This window comes from Lissotriton vulgaris, chromosome 2_1 (genome assembly GCF_964263255.1).
Source record: "Lissotriton vulgaris chromosome 2_1, aLisVul1.2, whole genome shotgun sequence".
Taxonomy (NCBI): Eukaryota; Metazoa; Chordata; class Amphibia; order Caudata; family Salamandridae; genus Lissotriton; species Lissotriton vulgaris.
The window spans coordinates 255,081,977-255,103,523 of record NC_141687.1 but is presented as its reverse complement, the minus strand read 5'-3'; the positions used below and the strand labels follow the sequence as shown (position 1 = coordinate 255,103,523).

The window sequence follows — 21,547 nt, the reverse complement described above, 5'->3', positions numbered from 1 at the left end:
GTCGACTGCTGAGCCAAGGAGGTGGTGGAAGAGAGTATGGGACGAGAAAGCAGATTCCAACTTTGTTTTAAAACAGTGAAGCCCCCAACTACCTGAAGCGAATTACCAGCGCGCTGCAACGTGGGACTGGTAGTCCCCAACACAGAGGCGAGCAAGAGATAATTGGCTCCAGGTGAGACCAACCACCACATGGAGGGAGGAGCTCTTAAGAACTATGATGTGGGAGCTATCGTTGCAGAAGGACGATTGGCGTTCGAAAAAGACACACGCCGAAACCGGTCATGCCTAAGCCCTTATTAAAATTACCTGTTTGAAAGTCCCGCTGAGTCCCTGGTGAACTTCTTGAAAAAGGAGAGTTGGAGTAATTATATATATATACATATATATATACATACATACATACATACATACATACATACATATATATATATATATATATATATATGCAGTATATATATATACACGCATACATACATACATATATATATATATATATACATACACACACACACATACACACATATATATGCAGAAGATGCATGGGTGTTCTGTAGCTAATCGTTTCATGTTAACTATAAGCATAAGTCTAGTTATAATTTTCCAATACAATTCTTTCCTTTAAATAGTATCTAAATTCTACTTCAAGAGACTTCTGCTTGAACCTAAAGAAAGAGAGGTTATCGTCTGGATCCAATGAAAAGCTTTTGGCATAGATCATAGTTGCCAAATGATAGTCCTGCAAGAGTGAAGGTATTAGAAATGTACAGAATATCCACATGTATATGTCTACGTGGGGTATTTACAGAGTGCACTGTTACTCCAGGGAGTGTTCTGGAGCGGAGAGCTGAAGGGTAGCAGAGGGGGAAGGGAGGGTTACGGGCATGAATAAAGACATGTTGTTAGTGTTTTTCCAGAAGAGGTGTGTCGATTCAATGTTTCTCAGGTGGAGAGGCATTTTATTCCAGAAGGAAGGCCCAAGGCAGGAGAGAGCCTTAACCCCTGTCATAGCCTTTTTAATACAGGGTGTGTTAGCTAGCAGCAGATTAGAGGAGCAGAGATTTCTCAGGGGGGACATAAAATTAAATCATGCATTTAAGATACCCCAGTCCAGTCCCAAATAGGGCTTTCTGGGTCACGAGCAGTGCCTTAAAGATTACCCTTTTCCTTACTGGGAGCCAATGGTGACTCCTCAGCGGTGAGACACATACGCATTCTGAGGGAGCTCAAAGATGGTACGGGCTGCTGCTTTCTGGACAAGCTGGAGCCTGTCCAGCAAATAACTAGTCATGCCCAGATAGAGGCCATCCCCGTAGTCCAGCCGGGATATAATCAGGGCTTGAATCACCTGTTGTCTGGCAGCTCTAGACAAAAATAATACAAATTTACGAAGAAGGCGCAAAAGAGCAAAAGAACTGCAGCGGCGTCTCTGCATCCGTGCCAATAATGAGTAGCTCCATCTTTCCTGCATTACATTTCAACTGATTTACAGTCAACCACACGAAAACAGCTGAGAAGCAAGTACTAATTAACATACCAGGACAGGGCTCTTTGTTCTTCCTCGTAAACAGCAGCTGTGTGTCACCTGCGTAGGACACAAGTTTGGCCCCTAATGATTCAACCATCAAGGCCAGGGGTGTGAGGTAGATGTTAAACAAGGTCGAACACAAGGCCAAACCCTGCGGGGCACCAACCTTTAGCAAACAAGATGTGGCTGAGTAAGGATGGGCAGCGAGATGATAAGCAGAGCGAGATGGCGCAGCAACTCTCTTGAGCTTGACCGCATATCCAACTCTACTACGATCGGATCTGACAGTGTGGTACCTGATCAGGCAAAGACCTGTCCTCCTGATTACCATACTGTCCACCCCCACCAACCTGTCTTGAAAAAGACCAGACGCGACCACCAACTGGGGCACATTAGGGTCAAAACGTCGACGCTCACCTATGGTCCAGAAACTCCAGGATCCATTAAATGAATACTAGGATTCCTTGGATGTTAAATAGATTCTGGCCAATTTAACCCTTGTATATCATTGTATATATGTATTTTTCGATTTCACTGTACATTCCTTCATGCACTAAGCACTTGTCACCAATTGTCACATAACTTTCACTTCTGTTTGACGGTCTTTCAAAAGAATCCAATGTCATCATTGAATGAATTAATTCAGATGTAATATGATTGAATTCTAATATAAATTCGTTCCAAATCAACCCTTGGCTATATGAAGTTGATTATTAGATTGCTTGAGTATTCATTTTCTCATTGCATATGTGTCTCAGAGAGTTTTTAAACGTTTAATTTGCATTTATTAGCATTGTCAAAGTGATTTGCCTTACCCAACAGAACCACTTTTGTATTTAACTGAGTAAGGATGGGACCAAACCTCCTGCCCCCTCCCCTCGAGAAAAGATGCCAACCATTTCCAGGCCAGACTCCTGATAACAATCGAGTGGAGCAGAGTCAGGAGTATCTGTTGCGAGACCATATCAGTTGCTCTTATTTCGCAAGGAGCTAAAAACATGGCTGTTCCGAAAGGCCTACTTCTAAGCCCTGGACCCGGTAACCTTTAGAGACTTGTTGGTTTCGATTTTGCTTTGCCTGGCGCCTTGATGCCCTTGGGCTAAGTTTGCGCCCTATAAATTTTGCTTCATTCATTCATTCATTCATTCATTCATATCGAAAGCAGACGGTCGGTCTGGCAGGACCAGCAGAGCTCTCTCCCCGGCCTCCAGACTCAGCTGGATGGAGTCAACCACCTCCAGTAGAGTGGTTTCCGTACTGTGGTTAGTGCGAACGCCTGACTGGCTAGGGTGAAGTAGGCAATTCTTTTCAAGAAAGGAAGATATGAGGGGGCGTGGCTAGCGACCAGCCAAGATGGCCACAGCTTAGTAGACCTCAGAGCCCTGACGAAATTTCCCCACGATATCCGCCAACATATCCTGCCCAAGACAGCGCTGCTGCCTGAATCCTGGCACCGTAACACTTCCGCTGCCCAACGAGCCTATCCGCACCGTGAAACTCCCAGCAGGTGCGAAGATCCGCCGCCGCCTGAATCACGGCCTATTCAAACTGCTGAAGCCGGGGCCTAAAGTGTTGAGGGCCCAAAAGCCGGTGCGGCCAGGAAGTTGCTGGACGAGCGGCCTATTAAAACTGCCAAAACTGGGGCCTAAAGTGTTTAAAAGGCTAGGCAGCTGGGGAGGCCAGGAAGCCGCAGGACGACAGCAGCGATCCGGCAAAGACGGTAGCACGGACCGCGGACCCGCGCCTACGCCGGCCAACGGTAAGCTCTCCATTCTGAGTCCGCAAGGGGCACAGGTGGAACAGACAGTGAGACCAGCACAGCACTTGCAGCCGGAAAATCCCCCGGGGCCTCGGAACCGCAGTGAAAGAAGGCGGTGACCTATTCACACCGCCGCAGTGCATAGCGACTCGCCTGGGAAGATCTGGCAAGACATTGAACCCGGGAGCAGGTGGGATTGTCCAGCATTCAGCCCTTTACGCAAACAAAAGCTGGACCATACTGACAGGCCCCACTGCCCATCCGATAAAAATTTGGCACACTGCACAGAGGGCTCTGGGTTGGGGAGGGGTCCTTACACTGGCCACTCCACTCTGGGAGACGCGCCGCCTAGGCACCCTGGCGAAAACCAAGGGATTCAGTCAGTGGGACCTCATTAGCATCACAAAAATTGGTGACCTGTGGGTAAGAGGGGAAATCATTCAATTCACAGCGTTCCGAGAGAAGTACGAGCTAGCAGACACTGAGCTATACCGCTATATCCAAATCAGACATGCCCTCCAAAACGCTATCCCCCTGCGCACTAAGTTAGGAGACTCTTCGCCCCTCGAAGACAGAATCCTTACAGACTACATGGATAAAAAAGTGATATCGCAGACATACCGTCAACTAGTTAATAATCTTCCAGACACTATGGTAGTTTTGCGCAGCAAGTGGGAGGTGGAAATGGGAGACATAGAAGACTCAGACTGGATGGACACACTAGCATCGGCCGGGGGGGGGGCAGCGATTCAATCTCACTTAAAACTAGTACAACTTAAAGTATATATTACCCTCGCACCACATTACATTAACTTCGGCACGCACTAGACCCATTCTGCCTCAGGGGGTGCGGGCAGGTTGGGACGTACTTCCATACAATATTGACTGAGCGAAGACGAAGATACAAACCTACTGGGAGCAAGTCATACATGAGATCTTGGGGGGGGGGGGGAGGGGTAAGGACTCGGTGCTGCCTTTTAAATATATGGCAACTGACAGACCTAAACCTGGGGCTGCATATGTGGGCAACGCTTGGGATGGCGATGGCGAAGCATAATATAGCGAGAAATTGGGGTTCAGGGGTGGTACCCACGCAGTCACAATAGGAAAAGGATATGGACACGGCGGCGATAGCTGAAAAAGCAGTTTACGCCCACAGGGGGTGCCCCAAAAAATAGTCAAGAATATGGGGGAAATGGAACAAATCCCGGGGGATATTTGTGAACCACCACATGCATCATTATCCCCTGAAAGCAGTCCTTGACATTAGGAAGGGCCTTCGGACAAGGTTACGCCAATTAAATGAGGGGGTGAGAGAACGGCGATGTTGTGCGAGAGAGAAGTCTTTAACAAGTAGAGGGAGAGGGAAATCTATCAAGAACCTGGTTATGTGCACGGTGCCTGTATACTGTATTGAATCATTGGAGACGGCTGTAATTTGTTTTTGTTTATATGTGTACCTTTCTGAAACTGAAGTGAAAATAAAAAGTTTAGTAAAAAAGAAAGTTTAAAAAAAAGGAAGATATCTGCTGGTTTACAGGTTTCTCTAGGAGTTGCGAGAAAGCAGGGAGTAGGGAGATAGGCCTAAAGTTGGCAGGGTCAGAGGCATTTGCCTGGGTCTTTTTTTAGCAGTGGAATAACCTTTGCCTGTTTCCATTTGGTGGGAACCGTGGCTGACGAGAGAGAGGAGTTTAATAGCTGGTTCATGGGTGGAATTATGGCCTCTGCCCCCAGGAAAAAATGGAAGCGGTGCAGGGTCCAATGGAAAACCGGATTTAAGGAATTGTAGGGCCCTCAAGAGTACTTGTGCTGCCCAAATTGTTGTTTAACAATGTAAGATCTTGGTTTTCTTTTGAAAAATATTCAGTCTCTTTCGTGACAAACTACTTTTTAGCAAGGTCAACTTCCATGCAAGAAGAAAGCATTACAATCCGAACATTCAATTGCTTCTCAGAACAGCTGTTAGATACAGCCCATCAAATTGATCCATACAATTCTAAAAGAAATATGCCTTCCAAATAGACCTAAAACTTACCACATTTGAAAATGTGAAAGTTGTAAACATTTTTCTTTTCCATTAAGCTAGAAATTGTATTTCCACATGCTTGATCTGACATTAAGGATTAAAAACTCTGATAACAAATCTACACAATCCATACAGATGTGTTACACTGAAACAAAATCCTTACCTAATGATTTACTTTCTGTTTGGGGTGCCAACTGTCGGAATACATGATATTTGTCTTCAAAATCTACAACAGAAAAGAAGAAAGGAACCCAAAATGGAATATTTAAGTATTTCTACTGAAGACATGAATATTAATAAAGTTACGTATCTCAAGACAGCATATATATGTGTATCTGTAGATAACAAAAAAATTCCCCTTAACATTCAAACCATTAGCTGTCATAGAAATATTTTCGAAGATAACATTCAAATAAAACTACTTGAATAAAAAAATAAGACTTCAGTGCTGTATGAAGTGCGGTCCTACCTGGGAAGGTTGCTGTGCTCTCTGACGTCTTATCAGTTCCAATAACTTTAAAGGCAGCATATTTGTCTGCGGAGGACGGCGGGGTTGTTCCTGACAGTGGAATTAGTAAAGAAGGAGCACTAAAAACGATTAAGGGAAGATTAGTAACTCACTGAGCCTCACCATTAAACTGTCCTCTACATCTGAATGCATTACAACAGTCAGTCAAAACATAAATACAGCCGAGCATCGAAATCAATATGTTTGGTTTGGTGTGGTATCAAAATATCATAGTCAGTATATCTTCTGACATAAATACAATCTCCGAAGAAGTTGTTCTTTACCTTTAGTAAGAATGTTTCTGGTGGATACTTACAGTTGAATATCCAAGGCAGCATCTTTTTATAAGGCCAATGGATTTACTTCAGAAAGGGGAGGAGGGTGAAGTTGGTGAGGAATCTGATGGTAAACAGTATCTACCAGAAAAATTGTTCCTGAAGGTAAGCAAATTTTACTTGTGTTGGAAACTACTACTTGCAGATTACTCACCTTAGAATAGATTCCCAAGCAATACTCTTAGGAGGTTTGTCTGAAGTAACAAACCAAAACATCTTGTAGTACCGAGTAAGAGAAGTGGCTACCTCTACTCACCTCTGGATACAAACGGACACATTACTTACTTTCGATAAGGTCTTTTTTGGTAGCGTAATATAATCGCAGATTTCTCCCTTTGTGAATTTCCCCAGGCTCCAGACCGGATCTGGAAACTTTTGTGGCAATTCTCTTGCGCATCAACAGGTGACATCATGCGGCTCTGCATTGCATCCATCCCACTCCAGATGTGGCATCAAAGCCCCTATATATATTTAAGCCGCCTCCACACACAGTCAGTTTCTTTCTGATCTCTGTCCCCACTGTCACAGATAGAGATAAAAACATCAGAACGTGGCAGTGTGCAGACTTCCAGATTGGGATTTTATTATTGGACTGTACGAGTCCAGTTTATAGAACAGGCAGGAGGTTGGACCGTTGAGGACTCTGCAGTTAGAATCAGAAGGCAAGCAATTTGTTCTGATAGAGACTTCCAACTGCAGATTTTTAACCTGGTGAATATATACTAAAGCATTACCTACCCAGGTGGGGGGTCTGTGGAATGGCCTGGACCAGGAAATCATGCAGGACAGATTGGGCAAAGTGCCCATCCCGCTGCACCTGGCTATTCAGACAGGCGTGCTCCGTGAACGTGTAGAGAGACACCCATGTAGCAGCCTGGCAATGTTCACCAGTGGCACACTCTACGCTAGTGCAGTGGTAGTGGACTTCGCTCTGGTGGAATGAGTGTGCAAACCTTCCGGACGCTGCTTCGTTACTAGTCCATAGCAGATCTTGATGCATAATACAATCCATCTGGAGATGGTTCTCATTTGTACTTCTTAGCCGTTTTTCGCTCTCTTGAAAGTTACAAAATGTTTGTCTTCCTGTCAGTAATCTTGGTCCGGTCAACAAAAGAGGGTAGTAGAGGGAAAGCCCTCTAGGGTCAAGGTGGTGGAGTCATTCTGCCACCTTAGAGGGGCATGGAGGCGCACTGAAAGCTGCCAAGATGATGAATCTCCCTATGTGGAAGGGTGTGATTACTTTGGCCAGGAATGCTGCTTTTGTCCGGAGGACATGATTATCCGGGAAAAGCAAAGTATGTGGTGGTACTACGGAGAACACCTGGAGTAGACTCACTCACTCACCTGGCTTATGTTACAGCGATGCGGAATACATTATTTTTATTTTTTAAAACCTTTATTTCCAAATCAGTGCACACAGCTATTTAGCCATACATCCCGGAGGCTAGGCAGCATATCATTAACCAGAAGGCCAGTGTACAAGGAGCAAGTTACCAGAACGTATCAAGGTTGTAATTTTCTGTTTTTTATAATGAGTAACAAGTACAAGAAAGTAAAGCACCAGAACTAGTGCTAAGAAGTAAGGCAATTGAAACAGTTGTGCAACAGAGCCCAATCTTGGAGTCGGCTAGGCCCAATAACCACAATTACAGTCAAAAACAGTACTCATATGTAGACCCATAGGGGGAGGGGAAACACAGGATGGCTATGCAACCAGAACGCGTGTTGGAGTTATAGATTATGGGGTCAAACGTTCCTCCAGTGGGGCGATGTCAGGCGGTATGCAAATGTCACCCCTAAATTCATTCCAGGCCCCCCATATCTTCTGCCATTTTTTGGGTTTACCCCTGGCCACATACACCGTCTTCTCTCGGAACCAATCCATGTTGGCCTTCCACTGTACCACCTTTGGGGCTGTTGCCGCACCCCACATCTGTGCAATGTCCCGTTTCGCAACCATATTTCCCAGGGTAACCCATTGGGTTTGTGCATTGTTATAATCAGTTGGGCCCCAGACATTCAAGAGGCAGCTCCGGGCCTCCGCCTGAACTTCCACCCCGGTCACCTCACTCATAATCATGTGTATCCGCCTCCAGTAGGAGGCTATTGCACTACACTCCCAGATAATGTGCATAAAGGTGGCTAGAGCGCCACAGCCACGCCTACAGAGGCCATCCACTGAATGGCCCATATGTATTAATCTGGGACCCATAACATAAACTCTGTGTAAAAGTTTTAATTGTACCAGCCGTAGCCTGGCAGGAATAGCAACTTCCTTGGGGGGAGGACACCGCACATTGCCAGTCTTCGTCATCGAGCTCTAACCCATCTCGCACCCACTGGTCTCTCACCCCCAGGAGGAGGTCAGTGCGGACATTAATCAGTTTTTTATAGATTAGGGAAATTGCGCTATCAGGCATATGGCCGTCTAGCACCCTATCTTCCAAGGGGGAATATTCAGGGATTTGCTCGCCCTCCGGCATAACTGCCAGTAGTGCGTGACGCAGCTGGGCGTACTGGAAATATTCCGTTCCGCCCAGCTGGAACTCCGTCTGTAGTAAAGCAAAAGATTTTATCTCCCCTCTCACTATCATGTCTTCCACCTTGGATATGCCTATCATGTCCCACTTGTCGAATCCCTTAGTGTGCCACAGTTTACCCAGTATTTCAGAATCGTAGAGAGGGGTAGCCATCGTGAGCCTACCCTTCCACCCCTGTGACTTTGTGATCGCCCTCCATATGTGCACCGCTGTCTTCGTTGGCCCCGACATTCGACCATCCAGAGATCTCGAGTACAACGCCCTTTGGTATTTCCCGTCATCCAGGAGCCACCGATCCATGGCATAGCCTGGGCTTTCTGCTGGACCGTAGAGGCCGTGATTAATGGGTGCCAACTGGGAGGCCCAATAATATCTCCGGATGTCAGGCAATGCTATACGCCTGTCATACCACAGGAGCGTAAGCTTTGTAATAGCTATGCGTGGCCTGCCTTCCCAGAGCAAGGCACGTTGCAAGCTCTCGATCTCCCTAAAGTAACTGGCTGGGACCGGATCTTGGGTATTTTGTAGAGCATACAGGAACCTGGGCAGGGACATCATTTTAAATAATGCCGCTCGCCCAAGAAGGGAGAGCGGGAGTCTACGCCAGCCCTCTACGTCACGTCGAAGACGGACGAGGGGGGGGAAGCAAATTATTCATGTAGCGTATCTTGGGGTCCGTTGAGATATAGATCCCCAAGTATTTAAATCCCTGCCTTGCGACCTGTATGCCACAGTCCCTTGGAAGTCGAGGCGTCCCCCCTCTCAGCACGTACAGGTGCGACTTCGACCAATTAATAACCAGGCCAGAATGACGGCCAAAGAGACGAATCACATCACACACCACAATAAGCGACTTACAAGGAGAGGTGAGATACAGTAAGATGTCATCAGCATATAGCGACACTCGGTCCTCGAATCCCAACAGGGGGGACAGGGGGCAACCCTGCCTAGTGCCTCTGTGGAGAGCAAAGGATGCGGAAACACGACCATTGACCGTTACGTTGGCCAGCGGGCTGGCGTACAGAAGCTTGACCCACCCTACGAATTCCGAACCAAATCCGAACTTCGCTAACACTGCCCACAGGTAATTCCATTCAAGGGAGTCAAACGCCATTGTGGCATCCAATGACGCCAGGATGACTGGTTCCCTGAGCGTGTGGGCCCTAGCAAGGGCTCCATGGAGTCTCCGAAGGTTAAGGGCAGTGTTGCGGTGTGGAATAAAGCCCGATTGGTCCGGGTGCACTAAGTCACCAATCGCGCCAATCAAACGGTTGCCAGCAATTTAGCCAGAATCTTAGGCTCAGCATTCAACAGAGAAATGGGACGATACGATCGGCACAGGTCTCTGGGTTTCCCTTCCTTATGAATGACCACAATGGTGGCCAGTCTCTGGTCGTGGGGAAGCATGCCCTTCTCCCGCGCCTCCAGAAACATGTTCCGCAGGGGCAGGGAGATGACATCGGGTTTGATCTGATAAAGTTCCACTGGTATACCATTGGGGCCGGGTGCCTTGCCGGACCTCATGGAGCGAATGGCGAGGGCTATCTCGTCTGCGGAAATTCCCCTATTCATGTCATCCCAGTCCGTCTCCGATAGACACGGGAGGTCCACCTCTGCCAAAAGCTCCCCGGAATCGGTCTCAGACTGGTCAGAGACCGAGGTGTAAATGGCCTAAAAGTAGTCTGCGAACGTCTCGACTATTGCACTCGGATCGGTGACAGTCAAGCCGTCCTCCCCCAACACTTCTGGAACCAGCTGGTTAGCTCTTTCCTTTTTGTCCAGCCAAGCGATGAGCTTGCCCGCCTTATCCCCGACATCGTAGATCCTACCCGGTTGCTCTCTACCCATGACCTTGGCAGCGTCAGAGACAGTAGCTCGATATTCTGACTGTTTAAGCGAGAGACCATTGAGTAGTTCCGGTGTCGGGCCGACTTCCAGTTGGGAGTCCAGATCTGTAATCTCAGCTTCGATACGCACCACATCCGCATCTCTGCGTCTCCGAACGTCAGCAATAAGGGAGAACGCCTCTCCCCTCAAGACCGTCTTAAATGCCTCCCACAGAGTGACGGCCGATGCAACCGACCCCGCGTTCTCAGAAAAATAAAGCTCAATAGCCTTGGCCATGAGTCCAATCGTCTTCGGGCTGCGGAAGTACCATGGATTGACCGCGGCCACCCGTTCGGTTACCACAATATCGAAATCGAAGGACACCCAGACCGGGGAATGGTCTGAGAAGCCCCTCGCCAGCAATCGGGCCTCAGAAACTGCAGACGCGTGGGCCGCTAGAGCCAGTACATAGTCAATTCTGGAAAGACTACCATGTGCCCCCGAATGGAATGAGTATTGACTCTGGGTAGGATGCATAAGCCGCCAGCAGTCAATCAGTCCCATAGTGTCCAGGAAATCGGGTAGCCAGAATTGCGAACTTCGGAGATCTCTGGGTGGATGTCTATCTAAGGTCCCCGAGCAGACCGAGTTGAAATCGCCCCCCACAATAAGCAGCCCCTCGGGTAATCCCAAGATGGCACCCCCAAGATCCTGAAACGTGTTGTTTTGCAACCCAGGGGGGACGTAAACCAAAACCAGAACCAGAGACCGTCCCTCCCATCTCCCCGAGACAGCAACGTACCGCCCCCTCTCATCAACAACGCTAGAGTTAATCTCAAGTGGGAGAGATGCGCGCACCATGATCCCTGCCCCCCGGGATCCCGAGGAGAACCCTGAGTGTGCCACCATCTTGAATCCCTTCCTGTTGAGCGCTTGGCACGTGTTTCCCACCAAGTGTGTCTCTTGTAACAGAATAACGTCCGGCATACATCTCTTAAACAGTTGTAGAACCACCCCTCTCTTAATGCGATCACCCAAACCATTAACTTTCCAACACAGCACTTTTAGTTTCCTACCCCCCATCATCAAATCGGGGGCCCCTGCCTCTCCCGGCAGGCCTCATAGTTACACAAACAGAAATATAACAGTCTTTGCATTGCCTTGAAAAAGGAAAAGAGAAAGAAGGAAAAAACACAGAACCAACAGTCAAACCTCCCCCCACCCTGCACCCCTGCATCAGACTAAGAAGCCCCCCCAACCAGCAGTGTGCCTGTCGCCCCATTAACTACGCTACAAAAAGACCCTAGAGGAGAAAGGAGATCACACAGGCCCCCCTGCCACCCTCCATAACGAGAGGAAGGATATACATCGTAAAGTGCAGCAATATGACATTGGCCGTTGCCAACAGGGCCACCGTCCGACAAAGTTATGAAAGTGAGTTCTACTCTTGTTGCTCAGGGCCTCCTGAGGCGCACTCCGAGTGTTCCTCTCGTTCTTCATGTCTGTGCGGCAAAGTGTCCAACCATTCGCTCACCACTTCAGGCAGGTCAAAAAATACAGCACGGCCGTCATGTTCGATGCGTAGTTTCGCAGGGAACATCATTAAGTACTTCATCCCAAGGTCTCTAAGACGCCTCTTCACTCCCGCGAAACTTTGACGCTGCCGCTGAACCGCCCGAGTGAAGTCCGGGTAAAAGTTGATGTCCGCATTCTGAAACTTGAGGGGCCCATTCCGTCTCGAGGCTTGCAGGATAACGTCCTGATCTCTGAAGTTGAACAGCCGTGCTATAATGGGTCTCGGCGTGGTGCCCAGTTTGGGCAGTCCCCCCGGCATTCTATGGGCCCGCTCAACTGAAAAGAAACGGCTGAGGCCCGCAGGGGCCAGATGAGTTTGTACCAAGTCTTCCTACGAAGAGATCAGTGGCCGATTCCTCTGCCCCTTGCGGTACACCGATGATTCGAACGTTCTGCCACCTGGCACGTCCGTCAAAATCTTCCAGGCGCCTCGAGAAGAGTTTGTTGGCCGACCTCAAGTCCCGGACCTCCGTCTGCAGGTCCGAGACATCAGTTGTGAGGCTCGCAGTTTTGATGTCCAGCGATTTAACCCTGTCGTTAGTCTTGCCCAGATCAGCTCTAATCAGGTTAATTTCGATCGCCAGAGTGTCAACTTTATGTGCCAAGACCTCCTGCTGTTTGTGCATCACCGTCTTGATGCCAGCTATGGTGCCCATAACATCCCGAAGTGTCGGATCCGACGTGTCTGGGGATCCCTCCCGATGAGTCTTTTGGCCGGGCAGCCGCACCCGGTGAATTCCTTTGTTGGGCGTAGCGATCAATCTTATTCGACTGGGAATGAGTAGTCTTCCTACTAACTCGATTCGCCGTCCTGTCTGGCTCGCCCCTGCCCGCCATGATGGAGCCGGGGAACTGAACAAAGGGTGGTACACCAAGGCCACTCCGGCTATGCAAAGCAATCGCAAAGTGTAGCAGCCAGCGACAGATCACTCCGCAACTTCGCGTGCTCCGTAGGGCCAGCGTAGCAGTCACTCACACAGCATTTCGTTCATGCGGTACGGTGTTGTCGTCGTCAGCCACCACAGAAACAATAGCCCGTCCCTGGCACAGATCTTCAGCACGATGTAACTCCGTCCAGGAGTGTCGGATTTTGAATCGGACAGCGGGTCCCGTCTCAACAACCGTTCACCAACAATATTCCACCGCTGAGGATCAGGATTTCAGTCAGGATTTATGCGGAGGGTCTCCGGAGCTCCGAGCTTACGCGGCCATCTTACTTGCCCGCGAAGCTCCTCCCCAGAGGAATACATTATTGATAGTTAGTAGAGGAAAGGGAAAACTGTGCATTGGTTCAAATGGTGTTCACATCAGGTAGGTACTAACCAAGTTAAAGTCCTACAGCAACAATGTGGGCCAGACCTTTAAAAAAAACAGCTCACTACCACAGAAGACTAGAAGAGGGATGGTGACCCGATAAGAGAAAGATAGCCCATAACTGTTAAAGCAAGACCTTGCTGGACTAAAGACAAACGATAAACAAAAAAGAAGAACATCCAATAATTGTGTATTCAGGGGTTGAATGTCACCGGAAGAACACCAGACCACAGAACTCTCCGAGCGTCTTATGTAAGCCAATTTGCTATATCACCTGGATGCTAGGATGACATTAACCCCTAATGTGGAGGATCAAAAGCCCTCAACTGTTACCACTCACTCTCCATGCATCGAGGAGCAGGAGGAGTATGACAGCAGGTACGCCCGAAGGGGCAGCCAAATCAGAGTGTGCCCATGGCCTGAAGTTCTGGATACCACACTCCTCAACCAGTCTAGTCACTAAGTTGACTTGTGCCCAGTGACTTTTGATCTTTTTCAGCACTCTGGCAGAAAGTATCTCCAAAGGAGGACTGCCTTGGGGACTCCAACGTGCAGAAGCTTGGATACTGAGAGTTCATTCCAGTGGTGAAAATATCCAGCCAGTGCTCTCTCCAGTGGTGGAAGAGGACCTCTGCCAACTTCAAATGTAACCACCACTTGTGATCCGCTAGGCAACGGTAGCGGAGTTAGTTTAGGCTGGAAGATAGAAGGGAAAAATTAGAACAGCCCAGAAGGTATGCCCACCCCTCAGGTGGGGAGGCGAGGTGAAGCCCACTCTTCAGTGCCCGCCATTGTGCATATGGGAAGCACTCTCCAATCAGTGTTACAGATTATGCCAACTTCCCCACGTGGGGTGAGCACACCAAGGGTGTAGTCACCCTAAGGTCAGTACTCCATTGGATACTGAACATGAGACCCCCAAAATGCCCCCTAAATACAGTATTTAGGGGCAGCCCTAAACCAAAAAGGAAGATTCCCTCAACCTACTAAGAAAGACGAAAGAAGACTCACAGCAGAGAAGAACTGACCTGGCCCCAGCCTACCGGTCGGTCTGCTGTTTCCAGGGATCCTGTGCAAAGGCAAAACACCTTTGCGACCATATACAGCAATGGCACAATCCTGATCCAAGCCAACAATGACAACCTGGAAGCTTTCGACTCACTCTTCCAAACGCTACGTCTTGCCCTCACCCTTCTATCCCAGTCTAACGCGAATGAAACCCTATCCTCAAGCCATACATACGGGGAAAACCATCTTACCTATCCACCCACTCAATCCCACCGCCAATCTACTGCCCCCCCAGCCCCACTATCCCAGTCAAAGACTCCCTGAGCCCGCAATATTCATCCCGTTTATACACGCACACAACACAAGGCCCACCCACGATGACACACATCAGACCCCCTCCAGTGTCCCACTCTCCCTTCAACCCCAACTAGTAACTAATGAAATCAACCCGCTGATGATAACCCCGAACTCCCCTCCTGCAGTAAACCCAGCGAACTCACCGCACAATCTCCGAAACACTCCACCACAACAGATACCTGTAATTACCTCCATATACCATACAGATACCGGAAACACAGGGAACAGCACCCATACAGATATGCTATCACTACCGAACACAACAAAACATCCCCCAACCACAAATGGTCGGACCATGGTCACACAGAGACCAAACTCCTCCACCCATCCCTCCCTGAGCACAAACCAAAGACTGGCTCGACTAGAATACCAACTAGAAATAGTTACACAGAATATTAACAAAATCTTATCCATCCGCAACATCCCCTCCACCCATGGCCCATCCCTCTCAATCTCTGGCACTCCCAATAAAGACAGAGATCTCGCCGAATCCTATAAAGCAGCGCCAACAATCACCCCCAGTTCTGTGATCCCAGTAATCACTGGATTTGGTAGAGAAGTTACAACTACAAAAATAGCGAGACCTCCAGTGCACCTCACTAATATTCCTAGGGCTTCCCCAAATGAGGAAGGTTGCTAACTGCATGCTCATTAACTGCAGATATGCGAACAAACACGCAACCGAACTGGCAGAAACCATCCTAACACATGACAGACATCACGTTCATCACATAAACATGGTTGGACGAATCCTCTTCCTCTATCTTCGATATGCTCGTACCCCCGGGGTTCTCTATCATCAACAAGGACAAGAACAACCAGCGAGGTGGAGGGACCGCAATCTATATATAAAAACGAAAGTAGGTCTGTTTGTCCTTTATGCATTACCACACCATTCATCCGATCGCCATGAAACTTTGGGAAGTTGTTGAGTACACTCTTGCGAGGGTTTCTGGAATTTTTTTTTTTTTAAATTAAAAAAAAATATGTTAAAAGTTGAGTACACTCCTGCGAAGGTTTCTGGCAAAAAAAGAAAGAAAAATGTGTTAAATATCGGCCGCCCGGCCGCCCAGGACCCTGATAATCTTTCCAATACTGAACATTTACAGTTTACGGTACGACTCGCTTTTGCAATGACCATCAACAAAGCACAAGGACAATCGCTGCAAGTGTGTGGACTAGATTTGGAGAATCCGTGCTTCTCACATGGACAACTGTATGTGGCCAGCCCGAGCGTCGGAAAACCTGATTTATTCGTGTACGCACCAGACGGAAAAACAAAAAATACCGTGTATCCACAAGCACTCTAATAAATAAACAGAATTAGAACAACACTTTAAAATGTTTTCCATATTAAAATGAATAAGTTTCAATAAAAATGACACAATGTAAATTGAATGTTATCATAACAAGTTTCCTTTCTGCTGAGATCGCAGCAATGCGCGACGGGTAAGCTAGTCATACATAAAAAGAACAGCTCTATAACAGAAACCGACTCCTGCAAATATCACAAACTGGTGTACCTTACAGCCACTATCAAAACATCGGATAACAAAATGCTTCACTGTCACCTCATCGACTGCCCACCAGGCAACAATATCGTATTCGGTGAACAGTTGGCTGACCTGATCTCACACTGCTCACTCTCAAACGCGAACAACCTAATACTAGGAGACCTAAATCTTCACTGGAATGAGACCAACAACTCTCAAATACAAACCTTAAATGAGCTCCTTCACAATAACAACTTGACCCAACACTTCACTGAACAAATCCACGACAAAAGCTTAATCCTGGATGCCATCATAGCCCATGAAGATACAGTCCCCATCGACCACACCCTCCCTGTCGACTGGTCAGGCGACCATCTCATCCTCTTCCAAATCAAATCAATCAAAACACATCGAACACCTCGCGTGAATGATCACTTTCACTGGACAAGAAACCCGAGACATATCTCTCTCCTCCCCCTGTAAGAACTAGAAGAAAGATGGAGTACACTCTTCCCCTCCGACATAGGAGAAACGTCCACAGTAGAACTTACCTCAATACAATGAGGCTCTGACTGACATGCTGGACAAAATAGCCCCCTGAAACAGAAAAAAAGCAAGACCCTACCATTGAGATCGTGGTTCAACACTTAACTAAATCTGGAAAGAAGGCGACTAAGAGCGGCTGAAAGACTTTGGCACAACAACCCCTCGACAACCCACCTCGAGCTACTCAAAAAGGAACGTAGGAAATACAATAAGCACATCTCACATGAAAAATCCTCCTTTTGCGACACACTAAATAATGCGAAAAACCGCCCCAAAGAACTCTTTAACATTATCAGACAGCAAAAATCCAAACCATCACCTTCTGCAATTCCGGCCTCCAAAGACCTATGTAAAAAATTTGCCAATTTCTTCAACGAAAAAATATTAAAGATTGAGCTCGCACTTATGGACCACTCTTGTCCCTCAAAGGAAGACCCGCTACTCATCAAAGAAGACATAAACACACCTAGCCAATCAACCAACAACTGGCTAACCTTGGTACCCACCACTAAAATGGAAATTATTGAACTAACTACCGGATCCAAGCTCTCATCACACCTTGAGGATCCCCTCCGAGCTCAACTGGCAAAAAAACTCACACTCCTTAGCCCCTCTCTGGACGGAGATTATAAACAGCTGGGGAGACGCAGCGTTTTGCGGCGGCAGGACCCAGGAGCCGCAAGGGAGCCCACGAGACCAGCGGACCCTCCCCCTTGTTACCGGGGGCATTATCTTTGACCTCGCGCCTCCCGCTTCGCGGGAGACGCAGCGTTTTGCGGCAGCAGGACCCAGGAGCCGCAAGGGAGCCCACGAGACAAGCGGACCCTACCCCTTGATACCGGGGGTGATCTAAGCAATCTACACTTCCAGCCCCGCGGGACGCGCGCAGGCGTGCACCAGGCAAAGGGCAGGCCGTCTGTGGCCGTCAGGGGACGACAGAGGACGGGACAGGCCACCCCCCTTTCATCCGCCGAGGAGACCAACAAGGAAAAGGTTCCCCTTTAAAAAGGTTCTGTTACTTGGACCCAACCCCCCTGGCTATATAAATACTATAACAGTAGTTTATTCTATAACTTTGAGGGGTTAGTCCAATGTGATTGGGATCTTGTAGCTGCTCATTGTTTCCACCCATCACCACCCATTCATACAGAATGAGCAACTTGGGCAAAAAAGCAAAAACCCCAGCAACACGACCAAACACCAGACTGCAGGCGGCAGTACCACAGCCTCTACCCAGCTTAACAGCAATTGATAAGATGCTGCAAAAACAATTGGGGTTGTGGCTACTGCAATCTAAAATACCGAGAGAAGACTATCAATTACACCCACATTATGTCTGCAAAAGCAGGGAGGTGACTGTTCAGTTATTGTAACCGATGGCCCGGATTTAAACTCTTACCCGACATCGTCCTACGTAGGATTGCCCTGCGCACAGGCGCCTATAAAGACCCCTTTAGATGTTGAGGATCAACGTATTGTTCTGACTTCCCCTATTCCCAAGGAAACTCCCATAGTATGCAAACCACGTCCTAGGAAAAAGAAAGAGCCTCCCAAAAAAATAAAAAAATAAAAATAAAAAAATAAAAAAAAATCGGGCAAAAAGAATTTGGCCAATCACAATCTAGTGACCCCGACTGTTAACACGTCGCATCAGACATCAGGAATACCGTGCTGGGTCACTAACATCATGGCTGACTTACAAGCATGTTTGGAGCAGACCATTGTCAGCCATATTAAACCCCTGGTGTCAAAGCTTGATAGACTGGTTACTATCCTAAACAACAAGGGGGTAGGGACGACAAAGTCAGCTAATCCCTTGGGTAACTCAGCACCCTCAGACTGTGGTGATACACCGAAAAACACACCTAGGGACAGGGTAGCCGCACCTAATAACCCCTTAATACAGTCTAAAAATGCAGCAACCCCATTAATTATCCCCAAGTCTGCACATGCTCCACCTCCTAGCATTAATACACACGGTCAAACTCACCAGGCAGGGGGAAACCTACCTGCCAACACTGATAAAATTAGATCGAAGCCTAAGGAGGGTAAAAATGAGAGTAGAACTAGCACACCAACGTTCAGGAATGTACCATCCAAAGCTACTCCTCTCCAGCTGCCAACCATTAACTTACCCCCGGAAGCCCTACCATATGTGGTAACCCTCACAGGAGTTCCAGTCCTTAGTGAGGGGAAAAGAGAAAATGAGACTGATTTAAACAAGCATTGGAAATGCAATAGGTCTCGCACCATTAGAGTTAGTGTTTTTAGAATTGTTTATGGGTTTTTTTTGTAAATGTTTACCATTTTTGTTTCCTGTAGCCAATGCTAAAGAATTACAAATAAAAAAAGCCATAAACATTTCTAAAAGCTCTAACTGAAATGGTCTGAGACCTATTGCACTGTGTGAGGGTAAGGGGTTGAGGGTGAGTGAGGGTGAGGGTGAGGGTGAGGGTGGGTGAGTGAGGGTGAGGGGTTGAGGGTGAGTGAGAGTGAAGGTGGGTGAGGGTGAGTGAAGGTGGGTGAGGGTGAGTGAGGGTGAGTGGGTGAGGTGTTGAGGGTGAGTGAGGGTGAGGGTGAGTGAGGTGTTGAGGTTGAGGGTGAGGTGTTGAGGGTGAGTGAGGGTGAGTGAGGTGTTGAGGGTGAGTGAGGGTGAGGGTGAGTTAGGGTGAGGGGTTGAGGGCGAGTGAGGGTGAGGGGGAGTAGTTGAGGCTGAGTGAGGGTGAGTGAGAGTGAGGGTGAGTGAGGGGTTGAGGGTGAAGGTTTGAGGGTGAGGGTGAGGGGGAGTGAGGGTGAGGGGTTGAGGGTGAGTGAGGGTGAGTGAGGGTGGGTGTGGGTGGGTGAGGGTGAGTGAGGGTGAGTGAGAGTGAGGAGTTGAGGGTGAGTGAGGGTGAGGGTGAGTGAGGGTGAGGGGTTGAGGGTGAGTGAGGGTGAGTGAGGGTGAGGCTGAGGTGTTGAGGGTGAGTGAGGGTGAGTGAGAGGTTGAGGGTGAAGGGTTGAGGGTGAGGGTGAGGGGTTGAGGGTGAGTGAGGGTGGAGGGTGAGGGGGTGAGGGTGGGGGGGTGAGGGGGTGAGGGTGGTGGGGTGAGGGGGTGAGGGTGGGGGGTGAGGGGGTGAGGGTGTGAGGGTGTGGGGTGAGAGTGAGGGGGTGAGGGTTAGGCTGTCAACCTCCTATGGGGGTTGGTTCCTTACGGATATTGCTGTTCGGTAAACTCAGGGAGACAGGATTTAAAATATACAAAAATGTAAAATAAATAAAGCCTTCTCGGTCCCCATCAGACGGGTCAGCTGTATATTGGAGAGTCTGTTCTAAGTTTAAGAGGAAAGCAGAGTAGCCAATGGGCAAGTATCTGCCATTCCTAGGATGGAATGAGCCCAGATCACAAACGGCCTCTACGGGAGATGGTTTCTATAGTGCAGAAGGCCAAGGAGAGGCGACGGCGGAGCCCGCCCAGGCTCAGATACAGAGTGGGCGGCAGCAGAGGCGACGACGCCGCGCTCGTGCAGCTGCCAAGGAAACACGAGGACGCATTTAGTAACACGTCGATCAAAAGCAGCCGAGCCATGTTCTCTTGTGCTACTTCACCCGTTTCTTAAAAAATAAAATAAAATAAAAATAAGATTCAAAAAGGTATGATGCTAAAATGTTATTGTGACAGAATAGCACTTTTGACACCCCCACCCCACCCCACCCCACCCAAAAAAGATTGGTTACCTTGGAGAGAATGGCTTCTTCCAACCACCTCTTGAGCAGCTGAAAAGGAGCCCTCTGGCTAGAGGGAGCGGTTCACGTAGAGCACACCTGGAGGGGTTGGTTTTCCCCCAGCGGGGCGGACTGGCTTTGGCTTGGAGTAGCCTGCATGAGGATGCTGCAGTGTGCGCGGCCCAGCAGAGGAGACATGCAAGCATCAAGTATTTAGTTTCATGGGCCATCTCTGCATCTCCGTGGGCTTCCCTTTTTACCTTCAATCACCCTGTGCCAAATACCGATTGTTTGCACCATTGCCTGCCAGGCATGACTTGGGGGCATTCCAGAGGGTAGCACGCCAAGAAGATCTGCCTTCAGCACGCATGAATAATGTTCCAAGCATTGGACGTCTATGGTACGGAAGCTGCTTCGGTTCAAAATTCCAAGAGAAAACCTCCAAGGGGCCAGCTATTGCAAAATCTACTTGGAAGTCAGAGGAGATCCAAACGTGGAGGTAAACAAACTGAAAGAAAGCCGTGGAGTGGAGAGCGGGCGGGCAGAGAGAGTGAGGGGGCGGAGCGGGGGTGTGGGAGGAGTGCGGGAACAGACGGGAGGGGAGGAGAGTAGGAGGAGGAGTAGGGGGGTGTGGGAGGAGTGCGGGAACAGACGGGAGGGGAGGAGGAGTAGGGGAGGCACGGCCTAGCGGCCGTGCAATCAAGAAGTGAGGGGGCGGGAGAGTAGGCAAGGCAGGCGGCTGGGGCCATGTGCACGCGCTTTTAAGCTCAATGTGCATGCGCATTGAGCTTAAAAGTCACGGGCACTGCAAGGAATCGCCACGATTCCTTGCAAGTTGGATAAAGAGTCGATGAGCCCCCATAGTCTCGCTTGCTCGATGCGCATGCGCATCGACAGGCGAGACCTAAAAACAAGTGCCTCCAATGGTTAAATGTAAATAGACCCCTACCCCCAAATGTATCAGGAGAAATATTGGCAGTTAGAAGAATAGATTGGATAGGGAGGGGACAAAAAACAGTGTCAGGATATGTT

The 21,547-nt window shown here is 48.5% G+C and overlaps 1 protein-coding gene across 8 annotated transcripts in view; it reads right to left on the bottom strand.

Annotated features, from left to right (window-relative positions):
* The window catches only part of SYNRG (synergin gamma), a 515,412-nt gene that overhangs the window by 239,318 nt on the left and 254,547 nt on the right, over positions 1–21,547 (bottom strand). For all 8 annotated transcript variants that reach the window (XM_086954875.1, XM_086954876.1, XM_086954879.1 and 5 more), the window contains 2 exons: positions 5,780–5,898; positions 5,474–5,536 (listed from right to left, as the gene is read on the bottom strand). In XM_086954875.1, coding sequence (XP_086811001.1) covers positions 5,474–5,536; positions 5,780–5,898 — 182 coding nt within the window. The remainder of the gene's footprint in view (positions 1–5,473; positions 5,537–5,779; positions 5,899–21,547) is intronic.